The sequence below is a fragment of the Cajanus cajan genome, chromosome 11, assembly GCF_000230855.2.
Source record: "Cajanus cajan strain Asha chromosome 11, NIPB_CcT2T_4, whole genome shotgun sequence".
Taxonomy (NCBI): Eukaryota; Viridiplantae; Streptophyta; class Magnoliopsida; order Fabales; family Fabaceae; genus Cajanus; species Cajanus cajan.
The window spans coordinates 7467589-7484859 of NC_138527.1; the positions used below are offsets into that span (position 1 = coordinate 7467589).

General features: G+C 36.7%; 1 protein-coding gene across 1 annotated transcript in view; it reads right to left on the reverse strand.

The window, feature by feature from the left end:
* The window catches only part of LOC109802268 (mediator of RNA polymerase II transcription subunit), a 61006-nt gene that overhangs the window by 17554 nt on the left and 26181 nt on the right, over positions 1 to 17271 (reverse strand). The window contains exons 9-13 of the mRNA XM_020363563.3: positions 17076 to 17159; positions 16500 to 16594; positions 15872 to 16034; positions 12104 to 12349; positions 148 to 318 (exon numbers count right to left, since the gene is read on the reverse strand). Coding sequence (XP_020219152.1) covers positions 148 to 318; positions 12104 to 12349; positions 15872 to 16034; positions 16500 to 16594; positions 17076 to 17159 — 759 coding nt within the window. The remainder of the gene's footprint in view (positions 1 to 147; positions 319 to 12103; positions 12350 to 15871; positions 16035 to 16499; positions 16595 to 17075; positions 17160 to 17271) is intronic.

Sequence of the window (17271 nt, forward strand, 5' to 3'; positions counted from 1 at the left end):
GAAAGAGCTATACAAGAAAGAATAAAAAGTGGCCTTGAAATACATGTGAAAATTTCTATATAACAAAGGTAAATTCTATTTCATGGTTATTTTACAAGGGTAATGGTACAATGGGAAGCATTAGGAAAGCAGATAAAAGATTAATACCAGGTTTCCACTGTTAATGTTTTCTGCATGACCATGCATTAATATTAATGCACCAGCACAAAGATACTGTCGATGCTGAGGGAAACTATGACTGATATAGGTCATAACATAACTAGGATCAGCTGATGGTGAAAGAAGCTGGGTGCACTGGTTTATTACAGTGGTTTCTGCCTGCACAAGTCTTAAATATTAATTTTACATGTCAAAGAATAAAATCAGGATATAAAAACAACAAAAATATATATACAATATTCTGTACATGAACTGAGATTGAAATCTGCACCATTGTTACACTACTGCTTAAATCTGATGTATAGAAACAGTTTGAACAAAATATTTCTGTAAAAACAATTGCAGACTGTGGTATACTTAGTTTAGTAATTATTTTACATATTAGTGATGGCAATGCAATGGTGTATGACAAGGATCAACTCTGCTAAAAAAACATGTCATGAAGGGTTTCTATTCACCCTCTTATGAAATCGCATTAGGCTTCAAGCATATGCCCATCTTACCTTGTTCTGAAATTTGATTTAATTAAGAGTGAGACAAAGAAAGGAGGATTTCCCCACAATCATAGGATTAGTCCATTGTTTGACTTTTAGCCCTTATCCTTTGACCTTAGTTTTAGATGTATAAACCAATGTCTTGAAAACCAGATTAGTCATTGAACTAGAAGAGGCACTAGTTTACAGTTCAATGGTTTAGGCAAGCCTTTGGAATCTTCCATATTTGCTTTAATGAGAAAATCTCTAATATATTTTGTTTGAGATGAGAATAGTGAACCATCCTTAGGCGCCAAAGGTTAGTAGGACAAGTTAATTTATTTATATCACACTTGACCTGCTATTGCATTCATAGCAAGTTTGGTGAGCCAATTTATGCACTCTCCTCGTGAAGAACACATTAAAGCTATCTACAAAATCCTATGGTACTTGAAAAGTGCTCCTGGCAAAGGGGCAAGTTTTTAAGACCAAACAAGGAGGATTCAAGAATTGACTCACCACACTTAGTGCAAATACAATATCTAACAAGTGATAGTGAAATGATTAAATTTTCCAACTAACCTCCTATATCTCCCAAGATTCAAAATGGCTTCTCCTGATTAGGTAGTGTTAGAATTTGTTTTATTAGAATCTGTTTCTAGTAGTGTTAGAATCTGTTTTATTAGAATCTGTTTTATTAGCTGTGATAAGATATTCTAAGATATAGTTTAGATATATTAGTTTATCTTTTCCTAATTTATAGTTTATCTTAATCCCTAAACTTTAGGGATTGTTTCTGTTACTTGTTTATTTATTTGATTGTACCCATCAATTCAGATTAATAAGAAAAATTATTCTACTCTAAATTTGAGATGGTATCAGAGCTATCCTAGATTCTTAAAAATGGGTCACCCACCATTGATACATGCACCATAAGCATGAGGGGGTGTATTGAAAAAAACTCAAGTCCCACCAATCTTAGATCATTAAAAAAGGCGACCCATCACTTATCCACGTACCAAGCCCAATAGTACTGGACGTGAGGGGGTGTATTGGGAAAAAATCCAAGTCCCACATCGACTAGAGATTAGGCAATTGAATAGTATATAAGTGGAAAGCAACCCTCACCTTACAAGTCGGTTTTGTAGGGTTAAGTTAGGCTTAAATCCACTATTCTAAGATGGCATCAGAGCTCTCAAATTCTGGGAGCTGCCTCTGACTGTGCAAACCAAAACCCTAGACTGCAGCCTTCATTCCTGGACAACCTTCATTGCTATCAATCATTTTTTTTTTTGGGACAGCCAGCCTTCATTGCTACTGTGATTTGCAGTGTTGTTTCTTAGTTGCCGTCGCAACAATCAAATACATACTCACTGCATTAGGGTCGTTGTACTACGGTGGACATGGCAGACCCAATTGCTGAAGTGGTGAATAATGCGTCTCAGAACACTCGGGAACAACTGCAGAACCTCAACACTGCCTACCGATTGAATGGGAAGAATTACTTGAAATGGGCCCAGCTTGTTCGTAGAACTTTGAAAGGTAAAGGGAAAGCTAACCACTTGACAGAAGATGCTCCTAAGGAAGAAGACCCCAAATTTACAAAATGGGATGAAGAGGACTCTATGATCATGGCACGGCTATGGAACTCCATGATCCCAGAAAAGTTCATTATAATCATGAACAGCCAAATGAACTCACCAGAGATAGGCAGCCATTGGACAATCAAATCGCTAAGGAGCAATAAAGTCATTAAATTGTGACACACTCCATATAAAAGTCAAGTGTCATTAGTATAAAGGCATCACCTCAATCCAAACCGATTCACAAGTGATGCAAGGTCGAAAAATTGGTTTGATAGAGGGGTGGAGAATGGATTATTCACACTGCATAGTTGAGCATCAATTATCTCCCACATGACACAGTCATTTGTTGCCACTAACTCAACGGTACTGCTAAGGTGGTCATGATACCCTAGGCCACTAATCCAACGGGAAATATTGGAATCCCTTTGGGTAGTTTGAACCATCCAACTTCTCAATCAATAATGGGAAGTTTGAAAAAATAAGAGCGCTAGCCTTAGAGGGATCTAAAGTGCTAGAAGAAAACATATTTAGTAAAATAAAATGTAGACATGGAATGGAAAAAGGTACTTAAACTATGGTGAACAACAGCGATGCAACTATTGGACCCGCCAAACAAGGTCAGATCGTGATGCAAGTCAAGGTTTAGGGTCACATGAGGAAGGCACAACAACACCAAGAGGTTTGCTAGCAAAGAGTGTTGAACACACCATCAAGCACCATTAGGAGGGGCTGTTTGGCACCTTAAGAAAGAGGCACGTGCAAGCACATGAGGACAAGTATGGACTTATAAGAGAGAGAGATATGAGAGAGAGATTTAGAAAATTCAGTAAATTGTATTATTGATGAATGAAAAAGATATGTACAAAGATCAAGGTTGTCAATCTCGAGAGTTTACGTAATCTCGTGAAGGCTCCGTAAACTCGTCTCGTAAACTCGTAAGAGATTACTCAATAAACAAAATTATAAAAATAATTAAAAATTATATAATAATTAAACATTTTAACTTTATATTAAAGAGTAAAATAACAAATTATATTAATAATAAAATAATTTATTAAATATAGCAGGATTACACTATTCTAATTTATTTATATATATATATATATATAAATATTAGATAATTTATAATACAAATAATTAATAATATACATATAAAAATAAAAATATAACTATTTATACATTAAATATTTTTAATAATAAAAATTTATAGTAGTTAAACAAAATAAAAAAATTAAGAAAACAAAATATTTAAGGTCTTATATTAAATTTTGTATTACTTAAAATATTATCTAAATTATAATAATAATAATTAATAATTAATAAAGAGAGGTTACTTTCTAAAAAAAATAATGAAGTAAAAACCCTCTTAACCAAATCAAAACAAAAAATAAAACTTGGCCCATTTGGCCCATATTCCAACCCTAATTATTTTTCCTGCAATGCAATCCTTCCTCAAGCCGTCGCCGCTGCCTTCCCTCTTAGAAGAAGACAGATCTGCAGATGTCGGGGAAGACAGAGCCACTGTCAGAGAGGATAGATCGGCGGAGATTCGCCGGAGAGGAGAGGAGACTCGCAGAGGTGTCGCGCGGAGAGGAGAGGAGACGCGCGGAGGTGTCGCACGAAGGAGGTGAGGCGCGCGGAGGAGGTGAGGCGCGCGAAGGAGGTGAGGCGCGAAGGAGGAGAGCCGTGGAAGAGGCGCTGCGGAGGTCTGGAGTGGAGAGGAGAGTAGGAGACGAAAGTGCCCTAACACACAACACAAAACGTGCGTTTTGTGTAAGTGGAAAAAAAAAAACGTTGATCTCTTAATATCGGAGGTAATCTCGCGAGTTTACACGAGTTTACCCGAGTTCACCGAGATTGCTCCGAGTTCACTAAAAAACGAGTTTACCTCCGAGTTGTACAGGTAAGCTCTTGTAAACTCGTAAACTACGAGTTTACGAGTTGTCACTAGATATTGACAACCATGACAAAGATTACAACAAGCGTATATATAGTCATAACCAACTTCTAACTAACTATGACAGTTAACTAACTTCAATACACTTAATAAAAGTGTTTATTATTCTATTCTCTAATATACCCCCCACAAGCTCAAGGGGGATGAAAGATAGTGGACGAGTCAGTCACATTGAGCTTGGACCGAAGAAACAGGAATCTCTTAGGCGACAGAGCTTTAGTTAAAACATCTGCATATTGATGCTGAGCAGGTATGTGTGAGACAATAAGAGCTTTACTTAACACCTTCTCTCGAACAAAAAAGATGTCTAGTTCCATATGTTTAGACCTTGAGTGTAGCACAGGATTGTGAGATAAAGAAACAGTGCTTTGGTTGTCACAAAGTACTTTGGGAGTATTAAATTTGACTTGCAATTCCTTTAGAAGAGATTGAAGCCATAATACTTCAGTAACAGCTTGAGCCAAGGCTCTGTATTCAGCTCCAGTGCTTGACCGTGCAACAAGCAGTTGCTTCTTTGACCACCAAGATACCAGATTAGGACCAAGATAAATGCCCAGTCAGCATCAGTGAATGCAGTAAGATTAAAAGGATTAGTAGATGTAGTAGGTGTGAACAGCAGACCATGACCAAGAGTGCCTTTGAGATATCTAAGTATCCGTTTAACCACTTTCCAATGCTCTTCCATTGGCAAGCACATAAACTGACTTACTTTATTAACACTAAAAGCAATTTCTGGCCTTGTAATTGTGGCATATTGTAGAGCACCAACAATGGATCTGTATAAGGTTGGATCATCAAATAATGTGCCATCCTTAGTGAGTTGTTGACCACCAATCATAGGAGTGGATATTCCTTTACAATCCTCCATTTTAACTCGAGTGAGAAGGTCAGTAATATACTTGTCTTGAGATAAAAACAGCCCACCTTGAGGAGTAGGTTTAACTTCAATACCCAAAAAATAGTCCAAGGAACCAAGATCCTTGAGAGAAAAATTGGTATGAAGCTCATCAACCAATTTTTGCAATAAGACCGATGAAGTACCTGTAAGAATGATATCATCTACATAGACTAGCATGTAGACAGTGGCTGTGGAGTGAGAGAGAATAAACAGACTCGGATCACATTTGCTTTTGGTAAAACCAAGCCTAAGTAAAACAGAGGTCAGTCTTTCAAACCAAGCATGAGGGGCTTGCTTTAGTCCATAAAGTGCTTTTTGCAATTTACAAACAAGAGTTTTGTTTCCCGATTGAACAAAACCAGGAGGCTGAGACATAAATATCCTCCTCAAGCACTCCATTAAGGAATGCATTATTAATATCCAGTTGTCGAAGAGGCCATCGAAAGGAAATTGCCAGAGAGAGAATAGTCCTAATTGTGACTGGTTTCACAACTGGAGAAAATGTTTCTGAAAAATCAATACCAGGTTGTTGATGAAAACCTTTACCAACAAGTCTAGCTTTATATTTGTTGATAGAACCATCAGGATTTTCCTTAACTCGAAAAACCCACTTGCAACCCATTGGTTTTCTTCCAGGGGGTAGATCAACTAAAATCCATGTTTGATTGTCATAAAGAGCTTTGATTTCTGCTTTCATGGCATTTAACCAGTTTGGGTCAGTAAGAGCAGCTTTCACTATCTTTGGATCTGTGCTAGACAGTAAAAGTGTGGGAGTGATTCGTGGTTGAACAATTCCATTCTTGGAGCGAGTAATCATTGGATGAACATTAAGTGGCCTAGTAGAAGATGAGTTTGAGGGAAGAACAGGAGCAGCACACAAGTGTTGCTGAAAAACTAAAGTTGAAGGAGAGACAGCAGTATCAGCAATAGAATCAGAATGCAAATTGCTGAATCTTGAGGAGTCTGAGTTTGTGTCAGATGTAGGCTGAGTTGGTGTTGACAAAGGTGGATTATGAGCACAGATTAAAGAAGGGATTGTTGACACCGAGGTTGCAAGGTTGGTAATTTTGGACTTGGGAGAAAACAATTCATGGTAGGGAAACCGCATTTCATTAAAAATAACATCCTTGCTGATGTAAATTCGGCCAGATTTACTTAAACACTTATAACCTTTGTGGCTAGGAGAATATCCCAAAAAGACACACTCCTCAGATCTAGCTTGAATTTTGTATTGATTATAAGGTCTAAGTAGAGGAAAACAGGAGCAGCCAAAGATCTTGAGAAATTGGTAATCAGGATTCTTATGGTAAATCATTTTGTAGGGTGATTGAAAATCAATTGAGGAAGATGGTAACCTATTGATTAGGTAGGTAACAGTCAAGAATGCATGATCCCAAAATTTTAATGGAAGTGAGGCATGATGAATCATAGCTAGTCCAAGTTCAACCACATGTCTATGTCTTCTCTCTACCATGCCATTTTGGTGATGAGCATACGGACAGGTAAGTCTATGAGCAATGCCTTGTTGTTGAAGATAGGAAACCATAGGACGAAATTCACCACCACCATCAGTTTGGACAGATTTCAAAGGATATTGAAACTATTTTTCCGCAAGAGCCTTAAAATTCAGAAAATGAGAGAATACATCCGATTTCTTGTGAAGAAGGTAAATCCACATATAACGTGTACACACATCCACACACGTTAAAAAATAAGAATAACCACAACTAGATTCTAATGATGCAGGTCCCCAAACATCAAGAAAAACAAGTTCAAGCGGTTTAGAATAGACAGTTGTTGAAGATTGAGATGGAAGTCTATGAGATTTTGTAATACAACATGAGTCACAAAAATCAGAATTTTTATTGATAGGAGGAACATGAATATTACAAGATTTTAAAGCCTTAGTTAGTGCATCATGATGAGGATGCCCTAACCGCAAGTGCCATTGTTTGTAAACAGTAGGAACAGCCTTTGTACATGTTTCAATTAGAAAAATACAGGGATTTGAGAAACTAGAAACAGAATTTTCTGGAATATCATCTTTTGGTGATGCACTCTTTGCTAAAGATGGATGAAACCGATAAAGACCATCTTCACCAAGTTTTCCTTCAAGAAGAGTCACGTTCAAATCCTGTGATTTGACAACACAATAGTGAGGATAGAATACAAAGTAGACATTATTGTCTTTGGCAAATTTGGAAACACTCATCAGATTTTTGGTTATATTGGGAACAAGGAGAAGATCTTTTAAGGAAAGAAAAGTAGAGGGACGAGTAGGGGACCGAAACACATTAGAACCAATTGAGGTAATGGATGTACCTTGGCCATTAGCCATAACAATGTGCTTAGCTCCAGTAAATTGAGCACTTTGAAGTAAATGTTGTGGATCTGGAGTAGCATGGTGTGAGGCTCCTGAATCAGGAATCCAAGTTGTGGCCGTGTTCAGGACAGGAGCAGTTCGCTGTGAAGAGGATGCAGAGCTTGAATGAGCTTGCTGAGTGGCAGATGGAGCTGCTTGGAATGAAAAACCAGGTGGTGTGAAGCCAAAATTAAGAAAATTCGATCCAAAAGAACCACGTGATGCATGTGTAGGCCACTGTGATGATCCTGGATGTCCAAAAACATTGGTTGATCCATTAAAAGCTTGAATTCCAGTATTAGGAAGGAAGCCAAAAGTGTGAGAGCCATAGCCGGTTTGAGGTCCAAGACCAAGGCCAAAATTTTGAGGACCATAACCATTTTGAGATGCAAATCCAAAGGAAGTGTAAGGAGAAAAATTAGGAGCAAATCGTTGATAGCATTTTGAAGCTTCATGTTCTCTTTTATGGCATATTTGACACTGAGTTGATGATCCACAGTTTCTGCCACTGTGTGAACCACCACGACCACGTCCTCCATCACGGTTCTGACCAGAAAAACCCGCATTGTAGCCACCCTGAGAGTCAAAAGATGAGTTCTGAAACATATTCTGCTGAGAATTTGGCATTTGTGACTGCTGAAATGCCAGATTCACACCTGGAGTGCCATTGACAGTTGAGGTAGTTTGAGCCAGATTTATAGTCAAAGGTTCTTGAATGACAGATGCTTTGGCTTGTTCCAACCGCGCTTCTTGAGCAAGAATCATAGTTTCAATTTCACCAGGGGAGAGGGCATCATCACGACTGACAAACGCTGTGATTGTGGAGATTAACGAATCATAGTCATTTGGAAGACCTCCAAGAATGCATTCAGCATGCTCTCTGGGGGAGACAGGGCTTCCAATTGAAGCAAGAATTTCAACTATAGTGCTAATTCGAAGAAGATACTCAGAACAGGTTCTGGTACCTTTCTTGATGGTGCGAAGTTCAAGTTGGAGCTGTGTGGCTTTGATTTTGGTGAGAGAGTGAAAATGCTGAAACACCATATCCCAGACTTGATATGAATGACGACAAGAAACCACTCGTGCTTGAATGGAGTCAGACAGTGTAGTTAAGAGCCAAGAGAACAGAAGCGAGTCCTTGCGGTCCCACGTGGTGTATTCAGGGTTGACATTGTTTGCATCACGATCTTCACTAGTGATGAATTTCATCGGAATTTTCGGATTAACAACAAACCTCTCAAGGTCATGAGAACGAATTACAGCCGTGACTTGTTGCTGCCAGGTCATGAAGTTTTTGTCATCAAGTTTACAGGTTACACTTTGAGAAAAAGTGTGGGAGACAATTGACGAACCCGGAGTAGAAGCGGAAGCCATTGAGCAGACGAAACAGAAAAACAGAGACAAACGCGCAAGAATCTTCAAGAACAAAGAACAGAGACAACGAAGAGTGCATAGGAGACCCCTCGAACCAAAAAGTATCGCAACAGAGATTTGCGAATCGTAACAAAACAGCGAACAACAAAAACCAGCCAAGCGCGACACGACCAAGCAAGAATGGCGCAATCAGTGACAGTGGAGCAGCCAAACGCGACGGACGAGCGTCAGAGAAGCGATTTTGAACACAAAAGAGGAAACAACACAAACACCCAAGGTTTGCGATCGGAAGCAATGAACAAACGCGATGCAAGCAATCGCAGTTGTAGCGCAATCGCAATCGTAGCGCAATGCAGAAACAGGCACGAAGAACAACAAATCGTCGTGCGCTAACAGAGAATTCGAAGACGAAGAAGAAGAGAGAAAAAAATTCTCAGACCCTAGCTCACGATGATACCATATAAGAGAGAGAGATATGAGAGAGAGATTTAGAAAATTCAGTAAATTGTATTATTGATGAATGAAAAAGATATGTACAAAGATTACAACAAGCATATATATAGTCATAACCAACTTCTAACTAACTATGACAGTTAACTAACTTCAATACACTTAATAAAAGTGTTTATTATTCTATTCTCTAATAGGACTCCCCTTTGCAAGGTTGAGTAGATCAACGAATGGAAAGTCATTTTGTGGTGATGGCGGCCATTAAGGCCACCAACAAAGGCAACCGCGATGGAAGGATAGACATTGAAAGGGTCACTAAACAGGGGTGACAATCAAAGATGTGAACAAAGCATGAAAACGGTTTGCGAAAATAAAAATTTTATCACCGAGGACAGTAGGTCTACCGAGAAAAAAAAAAGTTAATGAAAATGTCTCTGCCTAGCTCTAAACAGGGACATATTTGGGATAAATCATGTTTCTGAAACATGGTAGTAAGCAGAGTTGGCAATAAACTGAACCAACTTGAAAATGTTTAAAACTCAGATTTGATAATTAACTCATTGAACTTAGTTCATGAACCAAGTGAGCTAAAGATTGACCTTGATAAATAAATGAGTCAAACTTGAGTTGTGTATAGTTCAACTCGTTTGGTTCATGAATTGGCTTGACAAATAAATATATAATTTATATAAATAACTTTCTATTTAATTTCAGCTTATTAAAATTTGAAAAGAACTTTTGAAACTTAGTTATAAGTTAATAATAATAAAAGAAGTAAACACTCTAGAATTTCATGATTATGGATTGGGTTTTCTATAATTTTGTGCAAAGTGGAAAAGTTTTAATTTATATAGACTTTAATTGTAATCATGTTTCTATAGAGTTGTTCCTTGTAATCTTGTAAAACTAATATTATAACTTATGTTTTGTATTTTAAAAAAAAATTAAACAATCATTTTATCTAAAATCTATTATTATATTAAAATTTTGAAATATATAAGATTCAAAATAATTGAGTAATTAGTTCATCTTATTCGAGCTAATGAGCTACTAACAAGCATGAATGGAAACAAGTTCCAACTAGAAAAAAAGGTTTATGTCGAACTCGAGTGGACCAGCATGTTATACCAAATGATATTGAGTCGAGCCAAGTTAAATTGAGCTCAACTCAGCCCTAGTAGTAAGTATCCCATGATCTATGATTCATACCATACGATACAATACAATTTTGAGGCCCAACAATTTGAATCGCCCATCTCATTTTTGTTTAAGAATCATATGCAAATCGTATGTATCATGGCTTGAATCGGAAAAATCGCAATTCAAAACCGTATTGCACAATTTCGAAACAATGGGTCACACCCCGAATTGGATCAGGTCATGGGCAACCCAATTCTAAAACCCCTAAAAGATGATTTTTCAAAAAAAAACGAAAAATAGGGAAAGTGACAATCTGTTCCCTCTAAATAGATCCTATGTGGCCCACTTGATGGGTTTCAAGTTTCAACATGCACATTTTAACGTTCAATTTTCACTTTTCATGTTTTACTGTTTTATCACTCTTTGATATTTTTTCTCTTTCATTGAACAAACGAGTGATCCATAGAATAGTGTAGCCCCTTGTTCTCTACCTCAAATACACTAGTTGGTGCTTGTGGTCCTATCCCTTCTCTCATAAATCTAAGTGTTGGTTGTTGTTGGAGTGTTGTTGTTTACCTCTGCACATGTTGTTAGATTGTTGGTCTGGTCATTTTATTTTGTTGTTCCCGTTAAGAATCTTAGATATCATCTTATCTTGATATTATCTTGTCTTGATACTATCTTATCTAGATTTCAAATATAGTATGTAGAGATAATATCTTAGAGACTATAGGAAATTTTTTATATTCATGAGTAATCTATGAAATAAATCTATATACACATTCATCCCGTACTTATTGACACATGGTTTCAATCAATTATTCTTCTCTATTCTCTGATTCTTAATATGGTATCAAGAGCCTAATAGGGGTTCACTTTTGAAACCTTTGCCCAACAGACCTACTGTCTCTGGAGAACAATTTTTTTTGTGAACCGTGTTGATTTTAGGTTCGCTTCCATTTGGTGAGAACCCTAATGAAGGAGAAGAACTTTTGATATTGGAAGATGAAGATGACTTAAGTGATGTAGATCTTAGGGTTGGGGATGATGAATGATCTTGGATAGGGGCATTGTGTTTATTTTTTGAGGCTGTATGACTGAATTTGTAATAAATGTTTTATTTTTTGAGCATTATGTGCATATAAACTGCTAGTAATGCAGAATATTATATTCTGATTTTTAGTCTATAATATGCTATCATGAAAGAATAATATATTCTGATTTTCAACAATAACAATTGGTAGAAATTGTGTTTACTACTTTACTGTGCTATATTATTTATTATTTATATATACTAAAAGGAGCACAATGACAAAATTGCTACAAGCTTGCAAGGATTAAGAAACATGGATTTGCCATAGGTTGCCCTTTTCTGATTTTGTTTTTCCCATTCCATACTAGGATGAATGCTTAGTTACAAAAAAGGATGAGAATTTTCATGCAATCAAACACTGCACTCCAAAAAAACTTTTGGAAAGAGCAAGATAACAATTGCATTGAAGGTAGTTTATTTACTTCGTATATTAGAGTTTCCCATTTACTACCTTCATACAACCCTCCATCTCTTGCTCCCAGAATTTTTTCAAAATGAAATAATTACACAGGATGAAACCAAAACTTCGCTCCATCATGTGCCTGTATTCTTTCTTGATCTACAAAGCATGCCTAAATATGGTAAAACAATTTGTTTAAAAAATTACAAACCTGCTGCCATGTCTGTATTGCAAGGCTCCTTTTATCACTTCGACCACTCAATGCATCACGCAGAACAGCAGGGAAGTGATGTAGTGTTTTTTCTGACCATGTATGGTGGCTAGTTGCCATTATTTGTTCCAACATATTTTGCAGATAAAGCATGTGATCAGCATCAGCAATCCCACGAGTTTTTATAAGGATAGCAAGTGTTATAACAGTCACTCGATTCAAAGTTTCAGTAAATTCTGTTGGGCCCTGCAAATAGTTCAGAAAATAAAACAGATTACAAGAAGGGGGAAAAAAAACAATCACTATTGCTTAGAGTGACTACTAATAAGATCAAATGAAAAAAGGAAGAAAAAAAAATAGAAAACTTCTAGCTTTGAGACACTTGAGATTTAAAGTATGGCAAAAATCAGTGAGTCTCTCTCAGCTGATATATTAAATATTGTGAATGTATTGTAAAAGAGCAGTTACTAAACTGACTCAGGTGTGTTAGTTAGTTTTGATCAGTTAGTTAGAAATGTCATCACGACAGCTTGTGTAATATATAGTGGTTCTGCTCCACTGAGTGTGTAATATTCATTTGTAATAAAATCAGTTACAGAAGCTATATTTAGTTTCTATCTCTCTTTCTTAACATGGTATCTACAACGGCCAAATCGTCTCCGCTACACTCTTCCTCTACACCGATCACAGTTGTGCGTCAAAATTAGATAAGACGAATTTCCTCATATGGCATCAATAAGTTGAACCAGTTATCAAAGCTCATCAACTTCAACACGTTTTTGTTTGTCCAAAAACTCCTCTTTGATTCTTGAGTGAATCAAATTAAGATGAAGGAAGAATCAATCTAGAGTATATTTCCTGGGAGAAGCAAGATCAAATGCTCATGTCATAGCTTGAATCTTCACTTTCTCCTGTGATTCTTTCTCACATTTTAGGAAGCATTCACTCCTATCAAGTCTAGGACAAAATTCATGATTTCTTTAACAAGCAGACTTCAGCAAGAGCTCGACAATTGCGAACCGAACTTCAATCGACTTCTCTCGAAAAAAACCTATGAAAGAATTTCTTCTTCGCATCAAAGTACTAGTTGATGCACTCGTGTCTGTCGAAGAATCAGTTTCTTTGCAAGAACATGTTGATGTAATTCTTAAAGGTCTCTTGCAAGACTACAATTCAAGGTGTTAATCATAGGGTCATATGCCCCCACACTCATCAAAATAAGGTAACTGAGAGGAAACATAAACATATAGTAAAGCTTGGCTTAACTCTTCTTAGCCATGCTTCTCTTCCACTAAAGTTCAGGAATTCCACTTTCACTATTGCTATTTATCTCATCAATAGGCTACCAACTACTTTACTCAAGTTTGTTGTTCCATATACTGTTCCATTTTACCAGTCCCTAGACTATAAATTTCTAAAACCTTTTGGTTGTGCATGTTTTCCTCTCCTCAGGGCCATACAGTAATCAGAAACTAAATTTCAAATCCCATGAGTGTGTGTTTCTAGGGTACTCCACTTCTCACAAAGGATATAAATGCCAGCAAGTATAATCCCTCTTTGTTTACCTATCACATGCAAACTAATATTGTCTACCTACTTGTATATGTTGATGATATTATTATTACAGGCATCTCCTTGCAGTTCACTCAGCAGCTTATAAATCAGCTCAATTCTACTCTCTCTCTAAAGCAACTTGGCAAGTTGGTTTACTTCTTGGGAATAGAAGTAAGACATTTGCAAAATGGTTCTATTCTTCTCACACAAAGCAAATATATCAGAGATCTACAAAGGTCTAATATGCTTGAAGCTAAAACTATTTCATCTCCTATGGTGTCATCATGCAAGTTATCTAAGCATGGTTTTGACACTAACTGATTCTACCTTCTACAGGTCAATTGTTGGGCACTTCAATATGCTACCATAACCATACCTGAACTCAGTTTTGCTATGAATAAGGTCTGCCAGTTTATGGCTAATCCTCTAGAAAAAAACTGGAATGCAGTCAAGAGAATTAACATATCTCAAGGGTAAGTTGTCCTATGGTCACCAAGTGAGCTTAAAGGTGATCAACTTCACCAATAGGCCCAACTTTAACTATATGACAAAGGAATTAGCATCAAATGTTAATTAACAATTTAATGAACAAGTCAATTGGCTTGGATAGCTATAGTAACAAGATGAGGAAACTTTGGAGAAGAAATGGATGAGAAAAAGGAATTGTTACCAAAAATGTGGTCAAAGGCACCTGAGTCAAGTATTCTAGACCATGACCTTCCACAGATTAAGAAATACATTATGTTGAAACGCTTGGGCACCGAAGAAGATTCGGCTTGGTTGTTGGATTTTTTTAGATTTAAGCCACATGGACTGCCTTGTCAGGAAAACCATGCAAGGAGTAGCAATTTTTTTGAGTATGGCCCATTCTCTTGCAATATGTACACTAAGGACCTCCACTTCTTCCACCATGTCCTCCTCGGTTGCTACAACCTTCTCTTCCTCGAGGTGCTATCATTGCTGGAAGTTTCAATAGTTTCAGTTGGATTTTCATCTTTCACTAAGGTAAGAACACAACAAAGTCTAGTGACTAAGTTGTCCATTGAAGGGATTTGATCATCAGCCAGAATTTGATCACTGGCCAAAATTTGATCACGTATTTGATCAAAATCTGAATGAAAACTTCTTAATATCAAGACCATATATAACATCAAATTTTTTGTTGACATCCTCCAATGAGTTAGCCACTAGAAATATTTTTAGTTCTTCAATTACAGCCCGAGCTTTAGCTACATGTGAGACCATATCATGGTTAGTCTATTTGAGGGAAGCTACTCTTTGGGTTACATCAAAAAGACATTCAATGTCATTAGCAAAAATATTTGGGCTCTCTTTCCAAAAAGAACAAATGTCTTAAATGATCTAAGTATCTCCAATACATCATGCTCGATTGACTGCCATATTACAGCACATAGCTAGAAGTCAAGTTTCTGCCTTGATATTTATTTTCACTAGGAATAGCATTGGCTTCCTTCTTCTCCAAATGGTCATGATATCCTTGACCAAGGAACCACAAATCCACCAAGGCAGACCAAGACAAAACTTTTCCAATTTAGTTTTGTTCGTAATGGTAGGAGTACCAGAAAAAGGGGAAACAAGACTTGCAAAAGCCATTTCAAGGACAAGGACAAAGTTGTTTGGGGAGAAGCAATTTGAACACCACAACCCACACCTTCAAGTAGGTTGAAACTGAGAACCGAGAGCAGACACATGAGTAGAAAGAGCCGACAAAGCTGCTAGAGGTGGTCCAACAAGATTCTGACATGCAGAAGGCAGCATGTGAGATGCATGCACCAAACAAAGCACCGGAGAAGATTGGCACGTGATAGAACGCTCACGAGTATTATGGCACATGACTTCCTAGGTTGGGTCACACCTTGAAGCACACCTAATCCTGAGTTTTCCACAGAAAAAGGTGGCAGCAGCAGACAGTGATGGAACGACAATGAACAATGGCTGACCGATAACTGAAGAAGGCAAAGCAGTATCTAACCCGCTCTGATACCAACTTGAGATTTAAAGTATGGCAAAAATCAGTGCGTCTCTCTCAGCTGATATTATATATATATAAGAAAGATCAAAACAAGTACAAAACAAGGAAAAGGCTACAGCATGTGATGCTTAACCCTTAAGCTAGATATGACCAAAAAGCAACTTTATAAAGCTATACAACATATAATAAACAACTATTTTAACAGAGACCAAAGCAAATACCTTTCCTTCCCTTTTAACAAAGAAGAAATCTCTCAAAGAGAAAATAAGATTCAGGCACAAATTTTCAGCTAATCTGAATACTCGATGGTCTCCTCGTTTTCCTTTTATAGCCGAAATGATCTTTGTAACATCATACATCAGGGCTTTGCTTTTTCCCTGGTACCTACACAAAGAAAATTTTATATTTTATTAGGATATAGATATAGCAAATGCTTAGCTGGCTGGCAGCAGTTACTACATCTGCTGTTAGTTGTTTATTCTGTTATCAGCTGTAATAGTAGTGTTATAGCAGCTGTAAGGTTGTGTTACTGACATAGCTCTGTGATGCAGCTTTCCATCCCCTATAAATGCATCTGTACCCTCATACTATAATCAGAATACAGATAACTTATAATATGTCTCATTCCATGCAATATAAAAGATTTATTCTCATCTATGCCCATTTCTGGAAGCTAGAGATACATTTTGGGCAAAGGCCCAGATCGATAGTAAAGGATAATAGTTCTAAAACCAGTTATTAAACAATGAAAGACAATAGGAAAGAAAAAAAGAGAGTCCATACAGTTAAAAATCTATGTTTATTTTTTACGGGAAAAAAATGTTTACTATGGCACATAGATATAATCACCTGTATAGTGGAAGCAGTCTGTAGTTCAAGATCTCAAGCACTAACAGTGTTACCCCAGGTTTGCTCAAGAAAGAAGGATTTCTTTGCACCAAATGCTGCAATAAATCACATTTTTGAGAAATGTAATTAGAACATCGGTGAGTACTTAGAAAGTTAAATAAATGAACAATAAAAAGGAGCAAAGAAATGACTAAAATATTTCATGAGACCTTGAAAAGGATAAACATAACTCTATATTGCAATTTTTAAACTTGTAATAGTCTATCTTGTCTTCCATCAAAATAAGTAATATTATTAATATAACATATTAGATTGACTGTACCAACAAGCTAGATTAATTACTTTATTTGTCCATATAACTATTTTTCTCAAGATAAAAGTTAATCATAAGCAGTCCGATCGCCACATTACATTGCTCATTTAACATTCAATTTCACATTTCAACAAATGATTGAAAAGTACAAGTAGTTCCATATAACATATGATGAATTCATAAAAATAACACGTTTTTACTTACAAATTACCATTTAAGACAAATAACACAAACTAATATCACTAAAGGGCAAAGGAAATTACATTGAAATGTGAACGAAAAAGTGAATGAGGTGCCAAGAGCAACAATCTAGTATAAGTTTCAACCATTGCAATGCTGGGTATAACCTGCATGAAAGTATGAGGTAAATATCAGAGTACAGTTATCCTCTAACCTATAAAAAGGTGCATTATAGTTATTCATTTCTAGTTCTTTTAAGAGGAAATCTTTACTGAAAAA